This window comes from Neolamprologus multifasciatus, chromosome 13, assembly GCF_963576455.1.
Source record: "Neolamprologus multifasciatus chromosome 13, fNeoMul1.2, whole genome shotgun sequence".
In the NCBI taxonomy this organism is placed as follows: Eukaryota; Metazoa; Chordata; class Actinopteri; order Cichliformes; family Cichlidae; genus Neolamprologus; species Neolamprologus multifasciatus.
The window spans coordinates 34,092,587-34,120,582 of record NC_140451.1 but is presented as its reverse complement, the minus strand read 5'-3'; the positions used below and the strand labels follow the sequence as shown (position 1 = coordinate 34,120,582).

At 46.0% G+C, this 27,996-nt stretch overlaps 1 protein-coding gene across 1 annotated transcript; it reads right to left on the bottom strand.

Moving 5' to 3' along the window:
- Nucleotides 1-289: 289 nt before the first annotated feature.
- On the bottom strand, nucleotides 290-27,010 carry acss1 (acyl-CoA synthetase short chain family member 1). Its single transcript, XM_085182209.1, has 14 exons — nucleotides 26,518-27,010; nucleotides 21,902-21,998; nucleotides 16,013-16,212; nucleotides 11,910-12,085; nucleotides 11,685-11,837; nucleotides 10,603-10,750; nucleotides 6,849-6,986; nucleotides 6,560-6,652; nucleotides 5,461-5,573; nucleotides 2,715-2,841; nucleotides 2,509-2,636; nucleotides 2,234-2,297; nucleotides 1,046-1,167; nucleotides 290-807 (listed from the first exon to the last, which is right to left on the bottom strand). The coding sequence occupies exons 1-14, from the start codon at nucleotides 26,813-26,815 to the stop codon at nucleotides 625-627; spliced, it is 2,040 nt and encodes a 679-aa protein (XP_085038335.1). The 5' UTR covers nucleotides 26,816-27,010; the 3' UTR covers nucleotides 290-624.
- Nucleotides 27,011-27,996: the final 986 nt, after the last annotated feature.

The following is a 27,996-nucleotide window of genomic DNA, read 5'->3' as shown; positions in this document are numbered from 1 at the left end:
TTTTATTTATGGAGCAATATTATTTAATAAATGCTCATAATTTATTTTTGAGTAGTTTTTTTCATGTACATCTGCGCTGTATGTTAATAAAAGTGCCCATGTGACATCTGGGACACAGCTTTAAATAAGAACTCTCTTTTTGTTCTTACCTTATAGCTTTATAAAAAAATATCGAGATATATATCTTATATCACCATTCAGCTAAAAAATATCGAGATATGAATTTTGGGTCATATCGCCCAGCCCTAATAGAAAGTCAAATCTACAGAATCTGAAACAGATTTAAGATCTTTATTGTTTTATGGTTAAAACTAATTTGATGTTGTTCCAACCTTAAATAAATCAAAGCACACAGACCAACGTGAACATTTACTGTTTATTTCTGTATTTACATCATCGTTGCTTAACTGCACAGTTTGATGATTTCAGACTATAAATGTGCTGAATTTAAGATGACATGAAGAAATAAAATACAATCATTTAAAAGTTGGATCCATTGGTAACGAGAGAAAACCGCCCTCAGTGTCTCGGCGTCTTTCTTCCTCCAATCAGCAGCGGCACTGACTGCCGCTCCTGATTGGAGCAGAGCCTTCACCTGTGCGTGACACCCCGCCCACCTCCCTCCTACTTCTTCTTCTCCTGTCTCTGTTTTCTGTACGCCTCGTGGGCCTCTATGATCTCCTTGACAACGGACGGGTCGTCCAAAGTCGACACGTCGCCGAGATCCTCAGTTGTTTCCATGGCAACCTTCCTCAGGATCCGCCTCATGATCTTACCTGAGCGGGTCTTCGGCAGCCGCGTCACCACCTGACAGACAAGAGTGGCAAACTGAGCTCTGATTGGACGACATAGCTGAACGCCAGCAAATAATGTGATCAATAAAATAATCAACGACAAATTACAAACGAAGAAGAAGAAAAACGTTTTGTGACCGAAGCAGGAAACAATCAGAATATATGGATGTAAATCTTCCTGTTTGTTGTTGTTTCTGGTACTTCCTGTTTCCTGCTGAGGGGTGTAGAGGCGAGTTCAGACACACACTGACCAGGAAGTGCTCGGGGACGGCGTATTTGGCGATCTTGGTGGCGACGAGGTCTCTGAGCTGCTGCAGCACGGCGGGAGCGTCATCACTGAGGTCCTCCTTTAAAACCACGAAGGCGAAAGGCACTGAGGGCGCACACAGACACACACACACAGACACACACACAGACACACAGACACAGACACACACACAGACAAACACACACACACACACACAAACACACACACACACAGACACACAAACACACACACAGACACACACACACACACAAACACACACACACAGACACACACACACAAACACACACACACAGACACACACACACAGACACACACAGACACACACAAACACACACAAACACACACACACACACACACACACACACAAACACACACACACAGACACACACACACAAACACACACACACGCACGCACACAGACACACACACACACAGACACACAGACACACACGCACACAGACACACACACACACACAGACACGCACACACACACACAAACACACACACACAGACACGCACGCACACAGACACACACAGACACACAGACACACACGCACACAGACACACACACAGACACACACACACAGACACGCACACAGACACGCACACAGACACACACACACAAACACACAAACACACACGCACGCACACGCACACACACACACACACACACACAAACACACACACACAGACACGCACACACACACGCACACACACACACACACACAGACACGCACGCACACAGACACACACAGACACACAGACACACACGCACACAGACACACACACAGACACACACACACAGACACGCACACAGACACGCACACAGACACACACACACAAACACACAAACACACACGCACGCACACGCACACACACACAAACACACACACACAGACACGCACACACACACGCACACACACACACACGCACACACACACGCACACACACACACACACACACAGACACACTCTCAGTGTAAACTTCGACAAACATCTGGAATCTTAAATCTGATTGGACAGTTGTTCTGCCCCTCAGCTCTCTGCCTGCAGACTCAGTGACAGCCCAGCAGGGGGCAGCAGAGTCTCATGCGCTTGATGTCATCATCATCAATAAAACCAATCAGACTTTGTCATCTCTCCCTTCCTTCCCTCCTTCCTCGTGTCCTTACCTTCTCCCTTGATGTCATGTGGGATTCCTATGACAGCTGTTTCTGGAACAGCTGGATGTTCGTCCTGCAGGGAAGAGCACACGCGTGTCAGCCGCTCGAAATCACACCTGTGGCATCCACATCAATCTCCTACGTCGCCTCTCGACTGATGGCTTTCATGTGATTTTCAGAAAACATGACCTTTAACCTTGACCTCGGGGTCAGATCCTTCAATGTGCTCAAAGGTTTACAGAGAGTAACACTCGGCACGTTTCTGAGGCCTGTGTGCGTCTCACCAGAGCGTCCTCGATCTCAGCCGTGCCGAGGCGGTGACCGCTCACATTGATGACATCATCCATGCGGCCCGTTATCTGGTAGAAACCGTCCTCTGAGCGGTAGGCTCCATCGCCGCTGAAGTAAAAACCTAAAAGAAAAACACGCGGCTCTTAGACGGTGACTCTACAAAACTACAGACGGCCGGGGTTCACGCTGCGACACTGACCAGGATACGGTTTGAAATACGCGTCGACGAATCTCTGGTGGTCGCCGTAGATGCTCCGAGCAATCCCCGGCCATGGCTGACTGATGCACAGCGCTCCGGTGATGTCGTTACCTGACAGTTGCTCGCCCTGGTCAACAACAACACAACAGCAGGACGCACAAACTGATGACAGAGGCGGTTTAAAAGCAGCTGATAACATGCGCTTCTGTGCTCACAGCCAAAGAAGAAGGAAGTCAAACCTCAGCTCAGCCTCAAAACTGAAACTGTATCCATATTTGATTTTGTGTGTATCTGTTGGCTGTTCCTTCTTGTTTTTTTAAATTTATTTAAATTTCTTTTTTTTCACAGGTGAACAACAATTAGTTTTGAGGGAACTTAACCATGGTCCGTTTTTTTTTTCATCTTGTCATTTTACTTTTTTGCTATTCTGCTAAATCATAGTATTTCTGCCACTTTTTAGTATATGTGCTGATTGCAGTATTTCTGCTATATTATATTTTTCTTTCTAAATATAGCATTTCTGCTATATAATTGTATTTCTGCTATGTTATAATATTTGTGCTAAACCAGAGTATTTGTGCTGAAACATAGCATTAATTTAAAATTACAATATTCATAGTTCATCACAGTGTCTCTGGGAAATCACAGTATTTCTGCTATGTTGTACTATTTTTCTAAATCATAATGTTTCTGTAATGTTTAAGTATTTTTGGCTAAATATATTCTTTCTGTTATCTTATACTATTTCTCCTAAATTCTTGTATATTTGAGAAGTTGTCATGTTTCTGGTAAGTTACAATATTTCTGCCAAGTATTATGTTTCCTCTAAGATATTGCAGTTCTGCTAAGTTATTACTTTTTAGCAAAGTTCTTTTGCTTCTGCAAAGTTTTTATAATTTCTGCAACTTTTCAGCTTTTTCAGCTAGTTTTTGCAGACAGCTTCAGCTTTAAAGCATCCACACTGCATTTTCGCAGGAAATGCAAATTTTTCTAGTTATTATTTGAATTATTTCCATTTATCAACCTCGTAAACCTGCAGTTTCTGTGACCTCCAGCAGAGGCAGGAGTGAGCCACAGACTCCCATGGTTACTGATACAAAAACTGTTTCATGAACCTGTTTTTACTGTTTGCATCATTAGGGGCGTGGCCTCTCTGACTAACAGGTGGATGTAGCTCCACCTGAACTGGACCTGTGGACCGTGTCTGTGCTGCTGGAGACTTTTTAATGACATCATCTGAAAATATCATGGCTGCTATGATGTCACTGTACTAAGGCTGAGCTCCAGGTTTAGGATTTTGATTGGACGTCACAGATATCTGAGTCTGCGATGCAGACGGACGACACCTGAGCGCTCCACCCTGAGAATAAATGCAGGGTGACATGCTCGCTGTGGGTGCAGGTACCCGATGAAGAGCCTCGAAGGCGCCGTGACGCTGTCGCTGAAGCTGCTTCCTGTGAGCTCGCCTTCACTCATTATTTTGTTTGAATAAAGATCCTGAACGTGGACTTACTGAGGCAGCGCGGGCGCTCAAAGGCTGCAGGAGGCATGAACTTTGCATTAAATGAAAGCGTGTCAGAGACTTTTACTCATATACTTCTGCTCCTGATGTCTGAAACACTGAATATCTGAAAGTTATTGAACAGATTTCCAGTAAACAACTCAGACCCTCCAGTTCATCCTGCTCTCTAACGTCTCACGTCGCCACCCTGACAGCGACGCCACTGTAAGTGGTCGGGTTAAATCCCGCACAGCCAGCGGCTGAACTGCGTTAACTCTGAGAGGATTGGAGTGAAAGTGACCTCGAGCTCCTCCCAGGATGAGGAGCTGAAGGAGGTCTAATCTAATTGAGTCCTCTCTGATGAAAAACCCTCAACGTCCGCAGATTACGCCTCTTTAACGAGCGGATAATTAATTTGGAGACGTGGCGATCGGAGTCCGAAAGTCTGTTAATCAAAGCAAACAGATGCTGCGGCGCCGCCTTAATGGAGAGATTAAAGAGGGTGTCACTGGAAGGCTCGCCATCTGAAGGTCTGAGCGCCGCTGATGAGACGCAGGATTGATGCGAGGCTGCTTCATCAGCAGGTCCGTCTCTGAACAGCTGCTTCATTCAGTACGTAATGATGCTTCCTGCTCCTCTCTGACGGGACCATTGGCTCCAACATGGACTTCCTGTTTCATCGTTAAAACGTTCGCTGAGGTCAGAGGTCACTCACAGGATGCTCACAGATGAGCTGCCCCCTGCTGCTCATTAGGAACAGTTTTATCGTCACGCTTCGTCTGAATCTGTTCTTTGTATGATGCTTCGAGTTCTGAAGGTCAGCCGGGGTCACAGGTCACAGGTTCATGGGGCTCACGATGACCCCAGCTTAACCTCTTTGTTTGGGTTCTTAAAGACGCGCATATGCCAGATACCTCCAGGTATGCAACCTGTAGTGTTGTCACCTCAGAGGTGGTCCCGAGACCCCCTCCCAGGTGACTGAGCCCCGACTCACACCTGGACCCATGTGACCCTACCAGCCCCTCCCAGGCTGGATATTTTATTTATCCGCCACGTGACCTTTCAGCTCGTCACGCATGCTCGTCTGATCACAGCCGCGCTGATCGAGTTTCATGATAATCGCCTGTTTGAACTGTATGAGGCTGAGCGTTAGCATGACTGGGGGCGTGGCCTCTTTGCCTGCCGGATGCATGGTAGTGTTAAGTCAACACAGGTACAGAATAAAGAGCAGAGACAGCCGCTCACCTTCTCTCCCATCAGGACGGGCTGGATACCAAAAAACGGCCTCATGGCCATCGCTGGAACGATGGGCGCTCCTTCGTCAGCCGGGCGTGGGGCGATGCAGACTCCGCCGGTCTCTGGGGGGGACAGAAACATCACGCCGCTGTGAGGTTATCACAGAGGACACTGCTGATGCGTTCCATGCTTTCTACCCGCCGCCACCAGCAGATGGCCTCAGAGGTCGCCTCTGACTGCAGCTTTAATTTCCTTTAATTTCTTAATTTATTGGGATTTTCCTCCTTTTAAGAGTCAGAAGCAGCTGGCAGAGAGTTTAAAGTCCGATTTAAAAACACACTCTCGGACACTCGGTGTCGTGATTGTCGAGGAATTAGGTCACACGCGCCCTGCTGTCGGTGATCCTGCACCGTCTCATCCCGGGGGGGGGGGGGTTCTGTGAGGCTGCAGGGGGGTCGGGGCATAAAGTGTGCAGGATTTGATCTTAATTCATTTTCTGCAGAGCTGCAGATGTTCCGCTGCTAATCGTTCAAATTAGGGTAAAGGCTTCACTAAAGAGAGAATCAGACGGACTTAGAGTCGGATCAGCGCCGCGAACAAAGACACCAGAAAACTTCCAGGAATTAAACCCGACCGCCGACGCCACAGCGAACACCCGGGCACGCTGTTCTTGGAAATGAAACTTAATAATAAAGCTGCACATGTTTTCTAAACGTGTGAGCAACGATGCGATCAAGAATATTTCCAGTGTTTGTTGTCATAACTTCAGGACCCGCAGACGCTGCTCACACCTTCAACTCGTCGATTCCAACTGTAAATAAACAACGTTTCCCTCCAAACCCTTGTGCAGCGAACGCCTCGGCTGTGACCGGGAGCGCCCACTCGGCACACCTGTGTGTGCGACCTGGCCAGTTAGTCAGACTTTGGCCCTGCCTCTGGGCCGTTGAGCAGCAGAGGCACACCTGAGTCGTTCTGCTGCTTCTCACAGCTGAGCTCAGGTAAGACTGAAGGCTTTATTCTTGCCCCGGCGCCATCGTTCATCGACGATCAGAAGTCATGCAAAAGTCAGGTGAGCACTCGCTGATAACAGTGTGTGGCTGAGTCTCACCTGTCTGCCACCAGGTGTCCACTAAAGGGCAACGCCCCTCTCCCACAACACTGTGAAACCAGTGCCAGGCCTCGTGGTTAATGGGCTCTCCCACTGTAAACGCACACACACACACACACACACACACACACACACACACACACACACACACACACACACACACACACGCACACACACGTTAGGACTTCTAAGTTTAATAATGAAACTCAGGTTATAAAACTAACTTTGTTGACATGTAGTGCGTAGATATTCCTCCCCAGAACGCTCAGAGCTGATAAAACCGTCCAACCTGATCCGAGCGTCCTCAGAGACGAGCGGTCGTACTTCTTCACCCAGCTCTCGTCGTACTTCAGCAGCAGTCGCAAAGCTGTCGGAGCGCCGTAAAACTGGCTGATCCTCAGACGCTCAACGGTTTCCCAGTACCTGCCTGAAGGAACCACAGAAACGAACATGTGGAAATATGAAATACAGATGTCATGTGACATGCTTTCAGCTCAGTCACATGACGTTTCAGTCACATGACTGAGCTGAAAACATGTCGTGTATTAAAACTTTGTTTGAAACAGAGACACCAAACACCTGCAATCAAAACCCAGGAGTAAAAAATCCACAGTAGTCTAACATCCATCACTCCATTAACATCCATCCATCCATCATCCATCCATCATCCATCCACTAGGGGTGCAACGATATACAAAATTCACGGTTCGATATTTTTTCGATACAAAAAAATGTTCATGCCTTTTTAATTTGTCATTTATTAAATTTTCACAGCACATTCTGCACCACATCTCTGTGCGTTCATCATTTGTTTGAAGCCAGCTCACCTCCTGCAACCACTTTTCAGAGAATACGCGCTTCTTTTGTGGTTCGGACTCCTTCTGACATTTCTTTGGAGGTGGAGGAACATCACAGTAACTGCTTAAAGAAGCTTCTTCGACATCTTTAAGAGTTCTAAACAAATGTCTGTCCTCCTCCAGAAAATCTTATGTACGCAAACACGCGTTGCAACTTCTTATCTTGTGCGCGTTTTTTATTTTGACAGCGAATGCGCACCTGTGGACCACTTATGTGCAGCCCTGGTTATTTAGCTCGTCATATTGCAGCCACAGAAATTCTTTTGTCCATGAAACCATAAAGCTGCACTTTCTTTTTGCCTTATAGTCTGATTTGTCATAACGTTTCCGTTTTGTGGTAAGCTTTTCTTTGGCTGTCACTGCTTCACCCTGACCTTCTTATTTGGCTCAGCAGAACTAAAATATATATCCTGCTACTTTTACACACGCACTCACATAACGCTCAGCGATTCTCTGCGCGATCAACCTCTCACATGTTTAAGCTGCGGGAGATTTCACTTGTCATGTTTGCATAGTAAGCTAACGATTGATAAGACGATGTCAGAGGAATTGGTGCGCAAATTATCATCACTCACCAATCAGTGCTGTCGCTCTCTATACACAGTTCACGCGATTGCAAAGTGAAAGCAAAGAACAAGCGCAAATTCAAACGCGATTTCAATATGTCACATATTCACAGTGGCTCACCGATGCCAGTGACATAATTACCCAGCTACATTTCCGAAAGAATGCAAAAGCATTGACATATATTTTTCCTTCCTACGATAGGCCGACGGGCAGGGCAGAGATAGATTTTGGTAGCCCGACTGGCAAAATCGCTAGCCCCGGGACGTCAGGCTAGCGATTTTGCGAGCCCGACGCAAAATCACTTTGAGAAACGATTGAGAAATCACTCATCTTTGGAAAAGAGAGTTTATTACAGAGAAATGGCTCTTTCCAAAATAAAAGCTCTACTATACGCTTCTTCTGGGCTATATTCTCAGCAGCATATTAAACATATCAGGTCCCCATAAGGAGAATCATGAGCTAACGGCTGTCTAAATGACTCGGGTAAAGTTTGTAGCATGCGTGCTTGTTGTTTTTGTCTGCTTCCACTTGTCTTTGCACAAGGATGATGTCAGAGTAAATGTGCAGTCATATTCGTTGTGTTCCCACTAGTGCTGTCAGCGTTAATCTGAAATGACGTTAACGCCACAACACGGCAAATCTCTGTTAACGAGCTACCGCGGATCGCCCCGTGCGTGGGGCTGGACAGCCAACACGTTAACGAGCTAACTGCGCTAACGTACTAGTTCCCACCAATTGAGCATTGCGTGACACATCCGACATACTGTTTTACTTTTGTCCATGACGCGCTTACCTTCAGGGTCATACTTCACATGAAGACCAAAATAGTTCCAAACGCCAGATCTGAATGAGGGTGGGGGAGGTTCAATTTGTCATGTTGCAACGAGCTTAGCTTCTTTCTCGCTAGCTTGCGCTGTGCTCAGTGGATCTGTGTTCGACTACTCCGCCTAGGCTGCACTGTCGGCGCAGATCCACTGAGCGCTCAACACAGACAGCACCGTCAGAAGAAAAGTTGATAAAATAAATTACAAATGTTGTATTGTTCGATACATATGCATACCGAACCGAAAGCACTGTATCGAACGGTTCAATATAGATACGAGTATCGTTGCACCCCTGCCATCCACCCATCATCCATCCATCCATCCATCCACTCATCATCCATCCATGTGCCCACCATCCATCCATCCATCCACACACTCATCATCCATCCATCCATGTGCCCACCATCCATCCATCCATCCACACACCCATCATCCATCCATCCATCCATCCACCCATCATCCATCCATGTGCCCACCATCCATCCATCCATCCACACACTCATCATCCATCCATGTGCCCACCATCCATCCATCCATCCATCCATCCATCCATCATCCATCCATCCACCCATCCATCCATGTGCCCACCATCCACCCATCATCCATCCATCTGCCCGCCATCCATCCATCCATCCATCCATCATCCATCCATCTGCCCGCCATCCATCCATCCACCCATCATCCATCCATCTGCCCGCCATCCATCCATCCACCCATCATCCATCCATGTGCCCACCATCCATCCATCCATCCATCCACCCATCATCCATCCATGTGCCCACCATCCAGCCATCCATCCATCCATCCATCCATCATCCATCCATCCATCCATCCACCCATCATCCATCCACCCATCCATCCATGTGCCCACCATCCATCCACCCATCCATCCATGTGCCCACCATCCATCCATCCACCCATCATTCATCCACCCATCCATCCATGTGCCCACCATCCATCCGTCCATCCATCCACCCATCATCCATCCATCTGCCCGCCATCCATCCATCCACCCATCATTCATCCACCCATCCATCCATCCACCCATCCATCCATGTGCCCACCATCCATCCACCCTCCCATCTATCCATCCATCTGCCCACCATCCATCCATCCATCCATCCATCCGCCCATCATCCATCTGCACGCCATCCATCCTCAGCCGACAACCAAAGAGACCAGTACAGAGGAGCAGTTGTTCTACTCCAAGGCTCTCCCTGTTCATCATCTGACCAGGACGCCTCCTCGCTGATTTCCATTGGGCATCCCCAACAGGAATTAAAACTGCAGAAATACCCTGAAAGATTATGTATCTCACCTGGATATTGGAGCACCTCAGGGTCTTTACCTTACAACATGAAGCCCCTTCAGGTGACTATTGTGATTTTATGCTATATAAATTAAATAAAATGTATTTAAAATAATGGAATATAAACCACAGCAGGGGATTAAACGTCTGGAGTACTTACTAACACTCACACTGAGTGTGAACCCATTAATCTGATTTCTTTTTATTTCTGATTAAATTTTACAGTTACTTCCTGTTTACTTCTGCACCCATCAAACAAGACCACAACATGACTATAAAATCACATTCACCTTGTGGCGCCTCTTTAAGGTCAGAGATGTTTGAGAAAACAGAGGAAGTACGGTAATAAAACAATGGAGGTGCGATAAGCTGCCTGTGCAGGTAATAAAACACCTTTAATGAGTCACTAGAACACCTGGTTGTACTTCCTTGAGGTCACCTGTGAGGAGAGGGCGGGGCTTCATGAGCTTCACGTGTTACTCTTACCTGGGTTTGGATAAACAGGTGTGCTCTCAAACAGGACGGTGGTGGCGCCGTTGCACAGCGGGCCATACACCACGTAGCTGTGTCCCGTAATCCAGCCGACGTCTGCCACGCAGCCGAACACGTCACCGTCCCGGTAATCAAACACGTACTGTAACAATAAGATTGTCTCAGTCAGCTGAGACTGAAGACGTCACCTGGATGACGAAACGTTTCTCCCACAAAACGCTACGTCCAGATGAACAGAGTCAACTTTTAGAGAATAAAGAAAAAAGGATAACAGACGCATTTGTTCATTTATGAATAAATTCGGCACTTTTGGTGCTCCACATATAAACTGAGTGTGACACACTAAATGAAACTCACAGTGTTTGTAGCTGAGCGGCTGAAGCAGCTGATCCGAAGCGTTTCAACCACAAACACCCCCCCCCCTCCCCCTCGTCGCTCCTTTTTCACATAAATCAGCTTTTGTTCTGTTTCACATCCAAACAACCAGCGAGCCAAAAACTCTGAGCCGCTAAGCAGCTTTAGAAATTAGCACTGATAAATATTTGGCACACATGGAGGTGTGTGTGTGTGTGGGGGGGTATGTTTATATTCATTTATGAACAACAACATCAGGTCATCATGTGACACATGCAGAGGAAGCGATGTCTCAATAAAGGCTAATTTAAAGCTTTTCAGAGGCAGGCTCGCTCTTCATCATCACCCTCTTCTTCCTCCTCGCCGCTGAGGTCATTGTGTTGTGGCCTGTTATGTAATTGCTCTGCTTTGTCTTCAAGGACACAAGCAGCCCATTCAAAAACATGAAACTCTATCAAACGTCCTGCCAGAGGAGGGTGAGGGAGGAGGGTGAGGGAGGAGAACCCCCCCTGCCTCCCCCACTGAGAACAACGTCTCAGTCATTCTCAACTCTGCAAACGTCGTTAGAACAGGTTTCAGGTCGCTGACATAGAAATCATGCCTGCAGCCAATCAAAAGTTGGCACCTGACGCCAGAGAGGAGAACCTGCACCTGAAACATCGTTCTCCTGCTGACGTTCCTCAGAACCTCCATACGGAACATTTTAGGAAGAGGACGAGTACCTGGAGTGTCAGGGACGCGTACAGCAGGTATCCCGCCTGTGTGTGGACGACGCCCTTCGGTTTGCCCGTGCTGCCCGACGTGTAGAGCAGGAAGAGGAGGTCCTCGCTGTCGAGAGCCTCGGGCGCACAGACGGCCGGCTGAGAGGACATCGCCTGCAACATGACAGCTCAAACGCTGATCAACAACTCAATATTCAGATTGTATCGATCAAGTATCGATCTCACCTCCTCCAGCTGGACGTCCCTCTCTCCCATCACCACCGGCGTCTCAGTCCTCTGACCGACGAAGACGTGCTGGACGGAGGGACAGGTCTTTACCGCGGCGTCCACGGTGGCTTTGAGCTGGATGACGCGGCCTCCTCTCACACCTTCATTAAAGGTGATCACAGCTTTACAGCCAGCTGGAGAGCAGCAGAGGGACAGTTTGTCATGATTTAACGATGAAGCGGCGTTCCTCAGGGCTCAACCCCGGGTCCTCTTTCATTTCACTTTATTGCTTCTTTTAAAAGTTTCCCCGCGGTCACGCTCAGTCAGAGATCACTCCCAGGTGTTTGACATGTGACGTCACCTGATCTGTTACCTGAGGAGCACACACTGAGCACTTCTTCTTCTCTTGTATGACTTTACAAACTCACTCGTCAAACGTTGTTACTCATTAACAGACGTTCCTCTGAGGGGTATTACAGTTAATCTGCTTTATGAATGCACTGTGTGTGTGTCACAGACACTGTGAGTTTGTCACAGACACTGTGAGTGTGTCACAGACACTGTGAGTGAGTCACAGACACTGTGAGTGTGTCACAGACACTGTGAGTGAGTCACAGACACTGTGTGTGTGTCACAGACACTGTGAGTTTGTCACAGACACTGTGAGTGTGTCACAGACACTGTGAGTGTGTCACAGACACTGTGAGTTTGTCACAGACACTGTGAGTGAGTCACAGACACTGTGAGTGAGTCACAGACACTGTGTGTGAGTCACAGACACTGTGTGTGTGTCACAGACACTGTGAGTGAGTCACAGACACTGTGAGTGTGTCACAGACACTGTGAGTTTGTCACAGACACTGTGAGTGTGTCACAGACACTGTGAGTGAGTCACAGACACTGTGAGTGAGTCACAGACACTGTGTGTGTGTCACAGACACTGTGAGTGTGTCACAGACACTGTGAGTGAGTCACAGACACTGTGAGTGTGTCACAGACACTGTGAGTTTGTCACAGACACTGTGAGTGTGTCACAGACACTGTGAGTGTGTCACAGACACTGTGAGTTTGTCACAGACACTGTGAGTGAGTCACAGACACTGTGTGTGTGTCACAGACACTGTGAGTGAGTCACAGACACTGTGAGTGTGTCACAGACACTGTGAGTGAGTCACAGACACTGTGAGTGAGTCACAGACACTGTGAGTGTGTCACAGACACTGTGAGTGTGTCACAGACACTGTGAGTGTGTCACAGACACTGTGAGTGAGTCACAGACACTGTGAGTGAGTCACAGACACTGTGAGTGTGTCACAGACACTGTGAGTGAGTCACAGACACTGTGAGTGTGTCACAGACACTGTGAGTTTGTCACAGACACTGTGAGTGTGTCACAGACACTGTGAGTGTGTCACAGACACTGTGAGTTTGTCACAGACACTGTGAGTGAGTCACAGACACTGTGTGTGTGTCACAGACACTGTGAGTGAGTCACAGACACTGTGAGTGTGTCACAGACACTGTGAGTTTGTCACAGACACTGTGAGTGAGTCACAGACACTGTGAGTGAGTCACAGACACTGTGAGTGTGTCACAGACACTGTGAGTGTGTCACAGACACTGTGAGTGTGTCACAGACACTGTGAGTCACAGACACTGTGAGTGTGTCACAGACACTGTGAGTGAGTCACAGACACTGTGTGTGAGTCACAGACACTGTGAGTGTGTCACAGACACTGTGAGTGTGTCACAGACACTGTGAGTGAGTCACAGACACTGTGAGTGAGTCACAGACACTGTGAGTGAGTCACAGACACTGTGAGTGAGTCACAGACACTGTGAGTTTGTCACAGACACTGTGTGTGTGTCACAGACACTGTGAGTGTGTCACAGACACTGTGAGTTTGTCACAGACACTGTGAGTTTGTCACAGACACTGTGAGTGTGTCACAGACACTGTGAGTGAGTCACAGACACTGTGAGTGTGTCACAGACACTGTGAGTGTGTCACAGACACTGTGAGTGAGTCACAGACACTGTGAGTGTGTCACAGACACTGTGAGTGAGTCACAGACACTGTGAGTGTGTCACAGACACTGTGTGTGTGTCACAGACACTGTGAGTGAGTCACAGACACTGTGAGTGTGTCACAGACACTGTGAGTGAGTCACAGACACTGTGAGTGTGTCACAGACACTGTGAGTGAGTCACAGACACTGTGAGTGAGTCACAGACACTGTGAGTGAGTCACAGACACTGTGAGTGAGTCACAGACACTGTGAGTGTGTCTGACGTTGTGAGCTGCCTCATTTCATCTCATTTGAAAGTTTTACAGTTGAATCCGAGTCCTGAGCTGCTTCACAGATGTTGTTTTAGAGAAAGTTTGATCCTGTCAGCTTTAAAATGTTCATTATTGTCACGATTACTAACATCATAATTCTCTGAATGTGAACATTTAAATGTGTTTTTGTGTCCGACAGTGAAAATCTGCCAACAGGAAGTCAAACTGTGGCTGAAAACTAGAGTCAACCTTTGAACTGCATAAAAATATAAGAGTCTGGTGATAAAACGTTGCTGCGTCTGTTCCAGAGGTCAGAGGTCAGTGTTGGCTCTGACTAAAGCGAGTGTGTGTCTGCTGCTGGTTTTGGTTCATGTGAAGAAGCTGTTGAAGTCCAGACGAACTTCCGCTCTCAGCTCACAATCTGCAGATAATCCCAGATTTAATGCAGATGAGCATCAAATACGCAATAACAGAAAGTTGCACTGCCCTGTTTGTGCTTATTCAGCCATCAGCCACAGAGGACGCTGGAAGGAGGCGGGGATTGGCTGAAAAAATATGTGTTGGTAAATTTACCAGCAGCAACAAGAAAAAAACTGAGAAATAACTGCAGAAACCCTAAAAAGATTCAGAGGACAGAAGAATCGCTGGTTTCCTCATTTCCTGCTGCTGCTGTCGGTTCAAACCACCGTTGGGTTTTATTGCTCCTCCTCAAACGCCACGCTTCACTGATTTGTTTCCAAAACACATCCCTGGACGGCGAGGCTGACCTCCACGTCCCTGAACCCTCCGACCAGACGCACCACAAGCTAAAAATGACTCTGTGTGATTCTGCGGGAATCGAACAGTCCGAGCTTTAAATGTTCAGTCTTTGTGAGAGATTAGATCGCACAGAGAGCGTGGGGGACTGGCATGCAGGAAATGGTCCGGCAGCAAACAGGTCACCTGTTCAGCCAGGTGAGGTTCAGCAGCAGCCCACAGGGTAAATGTTTAACATGCCGCGGATCCAGGATGCCCTCAGGAGCTTTGAATTAGGGTCACACGGTTTATTACCCGTGACCATCCCATGGTCACCGGTGAGCGGTGCAGGTGTCGACAACAATATAGACGCTAGGAGACTCGTACCGCTCGCTCTGATGGAAGGATGGAGGGAAGCTCAGGGTTCAGTATCTAACCCTAGCCATGCTCCGCCTCCTGACAGGCAACTTTGACCTATTTGGCATCATCGACAAATATGTGACCACAAAGGAACCGTGAGGCTGAAGAGACGCTGAACGGGAACATGTTCATGAAGCTGTTGGTCTCACGCACAGCCCGACTTCTTCTCTGGTTTCTTCTTTGTTCAGTGACTGAATGTGGAGCCAACGACGCATCATCAGGAACCATCTCTGTGGTGATGAAGATGAGGACCTCTGCCCACAGCAGAGGTCACATGATGACTTCATGCACTGCAGGCGTGCTTACACCGACGTTTCTAATAATGAGGTGTTTGAGATTTTCCTCGAGTGGCTGAGGAATGGTCGCAATCCGGCCTTTCAACCTGTGCTCCACATGCGTGCAGGTCAGTGACATCTCTCAGGTTTCCTCTGGTCGGTGGAACAGGTAAGACTGCTGAATCTGTAAGTTTGCTCAGAGGAATCATTACTCCCTCAGTGTGTCAGCGTTCCTAACATGAATGAAGCACCTTTACATGTCTGTTTGTTGGTGATCTGCACCTGCTGAAACAACTTTAGCATCCTCACCTCCTCAAAGCTCATCTTTCCTTAGAGACCCAAAGAATTCATCATAATGAACATCAGAGGGCTGATGATGATGATGATGATGATGAAAGAGGTGTACTCACCGTCTTGGATCCTTCCTGCTAGAGCATCAGAGCTGAATCCGGCAAACACCACGGTGTGCACCGCGCCGATACGGGCACACGCCAACATGGCTGCCACCGCCAGCGGAGACACGGGCATATAAATGGCCACTCGGTCACCTTTGTTGATCCCGTGACTCTTCAGGGCGTTGGCAAGGCGGCAAGTTGTCTCCAGCAGCTCCCTGCAGGTCAGACAGAGTGAGGATGATGACGGTGGCTGATTATTTCCAGCTTTGTGTATTTATTCTCAAAGGGAAGAGCAGCTTTGCATAACTCGTAGTTTGAAATAATCCTTCTTTGTCTGAGTTCATCATCCGTCTAAAACCAGCTGCTTCAGCTCCTCCCCTTACAGAAAACAGGACTAATCAGACAGCAGGACATGGGAGGAAACGATTTACAGCATCCTGCCATGCGATTGCATTTGTCTCTAACCATCAGGAACCCTCATGTTAACTTTTATCGAGTGGAAAGAAGTTAGCGTTCATCCTCCAGCTTCACTGTGTTTATGCTAACATAGCTGTGTTGCTAGCGATCACGTAGCACATCATTATATACCAGCTAGCCCAACTTCAGTAACCCTACAAACGTCACTGCTGTTTAGTTTTCTGTCTTTATTTATGTTGGAAGTGACAGCAGAGCTGTATGTTTTAACTTTTCATAAAGAACATGCTATATCATGTTTAGGTGGAAACTAGCGAGCTAACGTCCTGCTAACTTCTATCCATCCATCTATCCATTTTCTTCAGCTTGTCCGAGGCCGGGTCGCGGGGGCAGCAGCCCAAGCAGAGAAGCCCAGACCTCCCTCTCCCCAGCCACCTCCTCCAGCTTATCCGGGGGAACACCAAGGCGTTCCCAGGCCAACCGAGAGATAAATAAAGCTTTATTTAGTCTAATCTAATAACTTTATTCTCAGCCAAACCAATTTACTCCCCAACAAATAAAACACCCAAAAAAGCAAAACAATAACATTTTTAAGTTATCTAAGTGACTTATATATAATGTTTAACCTGAGTAGCCAAAGACCACGGGGGCGTCTGACAATGATGTGCAGGGAATTCGCTGTTGTCCTGGGTCAGCTATCGAGCTAGTGGGTAACAGACGTATCTGAAAACGTCGGAGCACTTTTGCAAATATGTGGTGTCTTGATAAACCGAGCAGATATTTGAAGTTTACACAGCTACATTCTCGCCTGAAAATATGTTTACGTTTATTTTGTGACCCAGAAAGAATAATAAGAGTAATATTAAAGCTAAGCAGCGGCCGCCATTGATAGAAACTGGAATTGGCGCTATGAATTCTGGGATATGGTGTGCCACGAAGGACACCCGACCCATCCTTCAAATCTGGGGGAAAGGAGGACACATTTGTCGACCAGATTCAGAGGACTCTACGAATTTGGACAGCCTTCTTCGCGTTGCAGGTAGTGATGGGATTTCCGGCTCTTTCGGCTCAGCTCACTAAAAAGAGCCGGCTTTTTCGGCTCCCAACCGGCTCTTCAGGTTGTTTTGTTGCTTTAATTAATTTATTATTAACAACAATATAAAATTATGCACAAAAGGAATTACTAATGTAAAAAAAACCCATGTTTTTATTTATATATGTTTATATATAAATATATGCGGTGTTTTGGAGCATGTACAAACTGCAAAACACATTTCTAGAGTTAACTGAACTTGCAAAACAGAGCTACCTAGATAACTTAAATTACACAATTGAAAGCATATGTGTGTTGTTTGTGTATTTATACACAAGCACTCATATATATTCAAATAATTTAAAAAAAAGTTCATTTACCTGTTACTACCACACACCAAATCCGGTCGTTGATACTTCCTGGCTTGTGTAGCCACCAGGTAACAAAAGCTCAACACTGCCCCCTACCATCCTGGAGCACTTCTGTTGTGTTTTGTATGTGCTTCGGAGTTTGTACGTGTTTTGGAGTTTTTACGTGCTTCGGAGTTTTTACGTGTTTTGGAGTTTGTACGTGCTTCAGAGTTTGTACGTGTTTCGGATTTTTTACGTGTTTTGGAGTTTGTACGTGTTTTGGAGTTTGTACGTGTTTCGGAGTTTTTACGTGCTTCGGAGTTTTTACGTGTTTTGGAGTTTTTACGTGCTTCGGAGTTTTTACGTGCTTCGGAGTTTTTACGTGTTTTGGAGTTTGTACGTGTTTCGGAGTTTTTACGTGCATTGGAGTTTTTACGTGCTTCGGAGTTTGTACGTGTTTCAGAGTTTTTACGTGTTTTGGAGTTTGTACGTGTTTTGGAGTTTTTACGTGCTTCGGAGTTTTTACGTGTTTTGGAGTTTGTACGTGTTTCGGAGTTTTTACGTGCTTTGGAGTTTTTACGTGCTTCGGAGTTTTTACATGTTTCGGAGTTTTTACATGTTTTGGAGTTTTTACGTGCTTCGGAGTTTGTACGTGTATATTTACGTGTACCGTAAATATACTTTTATTTATTCACTCCAAATGTAATACAGTGGGGCAAAAAAGTATTTAGTCAGCCACCGATTGTGCAAGTTCCCCCACTTAAAATGATGACAGAGGTCAGTAATTTGCACCAGAGGTACACTTCAACTGTGAGAGACAGAATGTGAAAAAAAAAATCCATGAATTCACATGGTAGGATTTGTAAAGAATTTATTCGTAAATCAGGGTGGAAAATAAGTATTTGGTCAATAACAAAAATACAACTCAATACTTTGTAACATAACCTTTGTTGGCAATAACAGAGGTCAAACGTTTACTATCTTTACCAGGTTTGCACACACAGTAGCTGGTATTTTGGCCCATTCCTCCATGCAGATCTTCTCAAGAGCAGTGATGTTTTGGGGCTGTCGCCGAGCAACACGGACTTTCAACTCCCGCCACAGATTTTCTATGGGGTTGAGGTCTGGAGACTGGCTAGGCCACTCCAGGACTTTCAAATGCTTCTTACGGAGCCACTCCTTTGTTGCCCGGGCGGTGTGTTTTGGATCATTGTCATGTTGGAAGACCCAGCCTCGTTTCATCTTCAAAGTTCTCACTGATGGAAGGAGGTTTTGGCTCAAAATCTCACGATACTTGGCCCCATTCATTCTGTCCTTAACACGGATCAGTCGTCCTGTCCCCTTGGCAGAAAAACAGCCCCATAGCATGATGTTTCCACCCCCATGCTTCACAGTAGGTATGGTGTTTTTGGGATGCAACTCAGTATTCTTCTTCCTCCAAACACGACGAGTTGAGTTTATACCAAAAAGTTCTACTTTGGTTTCATCTGACCACATGACATTCTCCCAATCCTCTGCTGTATCATCCATGTGCTCTCTGGCAAACGTCAGACGGGCCTGGACATGCACTGGCTTCAGCAGCGGAACACGTCTGGCACTGCAGGATTTGATTCCCTGCCGTTGTAGTGTGTTACTGATGGTGACCTTTGTTACTTTGGTCCCAGCTCTCTGCAGGTCATTCACCAGGTCCCCCCGTGTGGTTCTGGGATCTTTGCTCACCGTTCTCATGATCATTTTGACCCCACGGGATGAGATCTTGCGTGGAGCCCCAGATCGAGGGAGATTATCAGTGGTCTTGTATGTCTTCCATTTTCTGATGATTGCTCCCACAGTTGATTTTTTCACACCAAGCTGCTTGCCTATTGTAGATTCACTCTTCCCAGTCTGGTGCAGGTCTACAATTCTTTTCCTGGTGTCCTTCGAAAGCTCTTTGGTCTTGGCCATGGCGGAGTTTGGAGTCTGACTGGTTGAGGCTGTGGACAGGTGTCTTTTATACAGATGATGAGGTCAAACAGGTGCCATTCATACAGGTAACGAGTGGGGGACAGAAAAGCTTCTTACAGAAGACGTTACAGGTCTGTGAGAGCCAGGGATTTTCCTTGTTTGAGGTGACCAAATACTTATTTTCCACCCTGATTTACGAATAAATTCTTTACAAATCCTACCATGTGAATTCATGGATTTTTTTTTCACATTCTGTCTCTCACAGTTGAAGTGTACCTCTGGTGCAAATTACTGACCTCTGTCATCATTTTAAGTGGGGGAACTTGCACAATCGGTGGCTGACTAAATACTTTTTCCCCCCACTGTAAATAAATCATATAATACAAAAACCAACTATTTACATTTCAACTTTTAACTATTTAAATTTTCAGCTTTTTCCTTTTACAATTTTAAAGTGAAACAACACAAAACACTGCAAACCACAACACAATTAAATATAAATTAAAATATGAAAACAAAAAGAAGATGCATATTCTCTGTCATATGGACCTGCATGAATAAACTTTCTGAATCCTTTATCATCTGCAACTGAAAATAGTTGTGGATGATTACTATACCTTTTTAATGTGACGTTGTTGTCCCTGGCTCTCTTTCTCTCTCTCTCCCTCTCGCTCTGTTCCTGTGCTACTGAGTGTAACTAACCCCCCCCTGCCCAGCGCAAAGCACAAGACTGCAGTGTTGCCAACTTAGCGACTTTGTCGCTATATTTAGCGAGTTTTCAGACCCCCTAGCGACTTTTTTTCTAGAAAAAGTCGCTAAAAAAAGACGTGAAAGCGCATATCGCTTTTACTCTCAACAAGCAGCGGGTGCTGTAACGCAGTCAGTTCTTCTTTTACTCTTATGCTGTTTTGTGGATCAGGTTTAAAACTACTTATAAACACACACAAAGTAACTCCACCAGAGTGCCTATTTCGGGTCACTTTTGCCGGTCCAAGCCCGGGTAAAGGAGCAGGGTTGGAATTGTGACATTACAAAAAACAATAATTGCTAAAAGAAATTTAATTTGTAGTTCTAAATAAATTCTAAATGCATTTAGGACGTTTTTTGCTCACTTTATGTCTCGTCCACGATGTTATTTCTCTCTCCAACAACGTAGGTTACAATTACATTAGCATGACCAATTATGCAAATTAGGTGATGACGTCATTTAGCGACTTCTAGCGACTTTTAGGACAACCAATAGCGATTTTCCTTACTGAGGAGTTGGCAACACTGCAAGACTGGCGTGCGGAGTGAAGTGGAAAAAAAGTGCGAGACAGAGGGTGAGAGAAAGAAAAAAAACAATGAACGAGTCGGCTCTCAAAGCCGTTTCGTTCGCGACCAACACTTCACTAGTCGCAGGACTTTTTGGGACACAGCTCTACCCATATGGAAAAGAAATAGTAAAAACTTATATGACTTAACTCATGAAAGTGCCCACTTTCATGAGTTAAGTCATATAAGCCTGATATGATTTACTCATGAAAGTGGCCACTTTCTCATTACTTTCATATATTGTTTTAGTAAGTATCCAAAACATACAAGTTTCATTATATAATTTTTCAAGGGATCTTATATGTGTTTTTACTCTTGTATGCTTTTCATACAAGTTTCACACAAGACAGATACAAACTTTATAAGATTTATAAATATCTTTTCCATATGGGTAGAGTCATTGTGGTTACTTCCTGTTTTACTTTGAAGGTTAATCTTCTGTTGGGCATCCTTCTAGTTTTACATCCTGCCTGGTGTTTCTTGCTGTGTAATCTTTGTTCTCTTCGAGATGATGTTATTCCAGTTGGACTTTGCTGTGTTTGGATTTGGTTATCTCCTTTGGTTAGCTCCCATGCTGTTGGCAGAGAGACTCTCAGCTGAATATATCAATCAGAGCATCACAGCTGTAACTGAAACCCTGCAAAGTGAAGCTGCTGACAGCTGAGGTTTCTGGAGCCAGGTGAAGATGCACAGCACATCAGAAACACCTGCTCCACCTGTACGTTGCTCTAACACCTCTGTGGCTTTGCTGCGTGCTGATAAGATAAAGAGCGGTGTCATCTGCATAGAGGGAGGTCATGGCTTGATTTCTATCAGTACAGCTGATTAAATGATAACAGGTGTTCTTACCTGTAGGTGACCTTCACCTCAGTGCCGGGTTCATCTTGCTCCCAGATCAGGGCCACTCGGTCCGGATGTTTTTCCACGTGGACATCCAGGCAGTTCACTGACAGACAGACAGACTGAAGCTTCAACAAACTGAACTTTTTATCAAACAATAAAAACCAGATTCAGATCACACAGTGCTCACACAGATTTACACAGATCTGAGAGTCATGGGTCTTTGTTTTTGTAGAAAATGTTTCAGATCTTTGAGTTCAGCTCATGATAAATGGGAGCAAAAACAAAAGTGTTGAGTTTCTGTTCAGTGTAATATCAGTTTGTTTTCCTACAGAGCAGCACCAGGAGAATAAGCTTTAAACATTTCATGCACTGTCCCAGTATCTCCGATCATTTCCAGGGCCCTGTCGTCATTTAGTAGACTGGTGACTCCAAACGTGAGCAGAAACAGCACAAAGTGAACCTTTCAAAGCCAAAAATACAAAGTGTCACAGACAAGGCAGCTGCATAAACTCGAGGCTGGACACAAATGAGGACGGCAAACAGAGACAACGGCACGGGGAGACTGAGCCCATTAATACAAGGTGACCCAAAGAAAACCCAGAACCAACACAAAACAGGACGGCACTGACCACAGAGACCCAAAACCCCCACAAGGGAAGGCTGGGAACTACAGGGAATAAACCCTGACCACAACACGACTGGAAATACGCGGAGCTAAAGAGCTAAAGAGCAGTGACGAATGTGGAAATCAAGCTCAACTAAAACCAGAGCAGAAAGTTCACAACCTCAGAACTTTAACGCTCTACGACCTGAGGCACCTGTTAGTCAAAGAGGCCACACCCCTAATAATGCTTTAAGCTTCAGTCCTACATGCTACACCTGTAGAGGTGTTATGGGGGTAAATTATCTACAGAAACCAGAAATGTTTGTGTATCAGGCTGTAAATATGTTGACTCACCACTGCCTCTGCTGGACACTAGAAAAACTGCAGGTTTAAGGTTTCTTTTTCAGCCCTGGATGGCTCAATGCAGAATTCCTCCTCACGGCTGCTGAGTCCTGTCAGCAGCTACAGGAACGTCTGATGGAGGTCTGAAGGTTACGCACTGATAGATTTACAGACCGGTCTGACTCTGAGTCTCAGAGATGGTGTTTGTGGTGAAAATCACACCACCAATATTTCACTTTACTCACTTTGCTTCTGGATTTTAAGCCAGAAGGTGGATTTTAAGGTGGATTTCATACAGAAACTGAATAAAATACGATCAAAGCAAACGTTTGAAGCTGAGGAAACAAATGTTTCTCTTCATTGTTTAATAATCTTTAAGAAGACAGGATTCAAGCCAAACATCATCACACTCCTATATTTACTCGTTTTATCTCATCGGGTTTCAGTTCATCGTGAAAAAACCTGCAGCTGCAGCTGTGTCCTCTATCCCTCGTGTTTTGTGGCCTCAGCATCTCTCGGATCCTCTAATGATTAATTCTGCATCTGATGCAAAGTGCTGCAAACACATCGTGTGATGCAGAGCGTCTTCATTTATGTTCTGATTGAACATTAATCTGAAAATGGGCTTAAATCTGCAGATCCTGTCACGCAGCAGCTTTACAAAGTCATTTATGTAACAAAGAGCAGGAACAGAAAAGAAAAGCATCCAATCAGATTGGAGAGAAATCCTCCAGCCGGCGTTATTGGAATATTATTGGATTATTATTGGATTATTATTGGATTATTATTGGATTATCATGAGAGAGAGAAAAACAACAGAGGAGGATAAAGAGAAACGCAGTCAGGTCACACCCTGCAGCGAGGCAGATACTCAGTAAACCATTATAATTACTCACTGTCTCAGTTACTTCCTGTCATGTGTTTACACACTAACATGCACACAGTAAGCTGACATGTGAAACCTCCAGTCTGATCGCTGACTCTTATTTAACCCAATAAACAAACACTGACTTTAAATCTTGATTTCTATCAAATCGTATCAATAAAGCTCAACGAGCACAGTGACAGCAACAGTAACCTCTGCTGCAAACACTGAAGCAGAAACATCTGAACATCAGAAACTTCAGCACAGACCAGGACGTCACACAGAAATGTCCCAACAGGACGCCAGCTCCTCCCCTGCCTCAGGTAAAGAGCTGCAGGTGTGTTACTGTCAGGTGGCTTTATTGTCATTTTGACCGTGTGCAGAGGTTCAACACCCTGGTGCAGACAATCAGCATGAAGGGACTGCATGAAGTGCAAGTGTGCAAAAACACAACAACCGTGCAATAGAAATGTGCACAAGACTGAGCAGGATGTAACTGTGTCAGTCACGGAGTGTTCAGGAGTCTGGGGGGGAAGCAGCTGTTTCTCGGGGTGTGTGGCGTCCTCCACGATGCTGGTGGCTTTGCAGATGGAGCAGGTGTGGTAGGTGTCTGTGATGGAGGGAAGAGAGGCTCCAATGATCCTCTCAGCTGCGCTCACTATCCGTTGTAGAGCATTGTGATCCGATACGGTGCAGTTACCATTCAGACAGTGATGCAGCTGCTCAGGACGCTCTCGATAGTCGCTCTGCAGAAGGTGGTGAGAATGGCAGGAGGGAGATGGGCTTCCCTCAGCTTCCTCAGGAAGTAGAGACGCTGCTGGGCCTTCTTAGTTATGGAGCTGGTGTTGAGGGACCAGGAGAGGTTCTCCACCAGGTGGACACCAAGGAATCTGGTGCTCTTGACGACCTCCGCAGAGGATCCATCGATGTTCAGTGGACAGTGATCTCTCCGTGCTGTCCTGAAGTCAACAATCATCTTTTGTTTTGTCCACATTCAGAGACACCAGTCCGTCAGCTGTTGCACCTCCTCTCTGTACGCTGACTCGTTCTTGCTGATGTCGCTCAGTGTGGCGGTGTTGGAGATGCTGTTGATCCAGACTGTCTGAGGCCTCTGCGTCAGCATCCAGGTGCAGAGAGAGGCTCAGTTTAACGATCAGGTGCTGAGGAATGATTGTGCCTATGAACAGCATTCATCAGGTGTGTTACTGACAGGTGTGTTACTGACAGGTGGGCTTGAGCTGAGCTCTAGGGGTCACCAGTTTCTGCAGTAATGGTCTGAAACATAATCATGTGACAGTAAAGGTGACCTTTGACCTGTTGAATATAAAACGGCACTACTTGAGGGTTTGATCCGGTTTGGATGAAGTCCAGGTGAGTGTGTGCAGAACCAGAGGCGAGAGCTCTCGCTGTGTTATCAGCCACGCACATTCCTCCAGACCACGCCTCCTCCTTCTGCCAACAGCTCATTATCAGCTCAGTCAGCGGCGGTGGCTCCGCCCAGCAACGTGGAAGTAACGGGTGTGGTAAAAAACGGAAACAAACGAGCACATGAGGAGATGTGCGTATTCATAAAAAGGTGAATACGTGATGAGAGAAGCCAGCGGCACATGACTGAACTTTACCTTCATTTTATGATCATTATATGTGCTCACATGCATTAACACAGACACAGACACGCCCACACATCGATGCGTTTGTTTAAAAGGATTCATTCATGTGCAAAAACACACGACTGTCTGCATGAATAAAGCTGGTCTGAAAGCAGAGCCATTATTAACCTTTAAATAGAACAAACAGACACATTTCTGAATGACGTCTGGTGAGTCGTCCTTTCTTCTGGCCTCATTAGCAGCCACCGTACAAGCACTCAGACGGGCCAGAGCTTTAAACTGTGACTGATCAGCAACAAAAGAACACCCCCATCACACCCCCACCACCATTACACCAGCAGCTCCGACTGGAAGCAGGTTTCAAACTGAGCTCAGGCCTCAATGATCAAACTGTGTGACAACAAAACCTTCATTTAGCCTCTTCATCAGAGCTGCAGACCCAGAGTCCTTTACAAACACACTCCAGAGAAAACCAAGGTACAAAACTACTGACTTACACTTTATCAGATAAAACATTTAAACGCATCAGTAAATGTAATTAAAGCAAGCAAGCAATTTATTTATATAGCACTTTCAGATCAGCCCCCAGCTGAACACAAGTGCTGAACACTTGACACGCCAAACATGATACACTGAGCATGTTAAAGAATAAGAAAATAATAATAATAATAATAAATATATATATTAAAATAAAAAATAACATGATTATTAAAATGACATTTAAAATAATAAAATTAGCACAAATAGCAAAAACAATAATAAATAGAAAATAATGATGAGCATTACATTTAAAACAATAAAATCAGGGTCAGACTGTCACAAGCCCAGCAGCTGCTCAGCTCTGTTGTTACTGTGTGGAAACCGCAGACGGTAAAAATGGTGAAAATCTGACTGAAGTTCGGCTTTTTATCGACTTTTTCTTCATTACAAACTTTGACTGAAGCGCACAAACAGCCGCGCACACAGGCGAGTAAAATCAGGCACATTTTGAATGAAGTCTGGTGCAGACACTGGCTCCCCGCACAGAGGAGTTCAGGGCTCCTGCGCTCAGTATCGATCACTGATTAATAACCGTTATTAGCGTGTTATTGATTGGCACGCGCAGGAAACGTGACCGACACCGGGAAGTTTGACTGAGCACGACGGAGGAACTCGGATTAAATATCGGGATCATCAGGTTATTGATCGACGGGGAACTCACCGGACACGTTGAGCTTTCCTCCCAGGAACCAGCCGATCCTCCCGCTGCTCAGGTCGCAATCCCGGACCCGGTGGAACGGTTCCACCCAGCGGAGCCTGTCGGCGGCGGCGGCCCCCCAGAACCGATCCGGGTCCGTGACGGAGAGGCGGTACAGGTCCCCGTGGGAGAGCCGGGACAGCTCGGTGCTCCAGGTCCCGGGGGCAGGAGCGTGATAGGACAGACACCTGCCGGGTCCCGGAGCCCTGCGGCGGCTCAGCGCGGCCCAGAAGAGCCCGGACCCCCTGTTGCGCGCGGCCATGGCGATCCTGAGCGGTCATCTGTGAGACTGGAACACCTCCGCTCCTCAGAGCCGGCCCCTCGGCCCTCCCACCCCTCAGGTGTGTCCAGGTGCAGCAGGTATGGAGGAACAGTGGTGCCGAGTTTCGGTGCTCCAGCACCGTTATGAACATAATTATACCTGAAGTCTGAGTTTTGGATCGAAGAGTTAAAAATTAAATTCTTATTTATGAAATAAAAATAAAAAATGAATTCACTCATTATTACTTATTTAGAGAGTTTGTCTCATATTTATTCAGAAACATGTAATAAAAATATGTTTGCATTTTTAATCCCATAATGATGTTTTTATATTAAAGTCAGGATGTCAACTTTAATCTGCTCGTGTTCACTTTTTATTGTCACATTTATTCAACTACAAACAACTTCCTGTCTTGTCTTCTTATTGTTAACTGTTACATCACTTCCTTTGTGAACATAAGAAACTATTTAAACTTGAACTACGGTGTCCCCGGCTGAGCCTCATGAAGCTGCCCGCTCACATTAAAACCTGCAGATATTTAAAAGTGATGGCGCGCCTGTAAAGTCACACCTGTGCGAGCAGTTTGGGTGTTTTGCATTTCTAAAGGAGGCTCTGTGAGCCGAGTGTCCACAGGTGTGGAAAAACCTGCGGCACAGAAACAAGCAGAGCGAAACACAACTTCCTTTCTGCGTGTTTTATTAAAATGTCAGAGCGAGGTCTGAAGATCGCACCAAACGAGTCAAACAGGAAGGCCGTTTGTCATCGAGTGCATGAGGTCGTACTTCACACTCAGTTTTCGCTAAAGGAAGGAGGTGATTTGTCTTTCAGCCAGCGATGAGCACGAGGACGCTGAAGAGAAGCTGTTGGATTTGTACAAATGAAATGTCTGCAGTGGACAGATATCCATGGTTACAGCTAGGGCTGGGTATCGTCACTGATTTCTAGAATCGATTCAATTCCAATTCACAAGGTCCCAAATCGATTCGATTCACGATTCGATTCAATTCGATTTGATTCGATTCACTTCGATTTGAATCTGGGTAATTTTGACAGTCAGAAATATTATAATTCAGATCAGTACATTTACATATTTTTGTATCTATAAAAAGGAAGCTGACACACGCAAGACTTTATCAAAGGTGTGAGCATCACAGCAGAGGCCTTTGTGTCAAAGTAGCTGA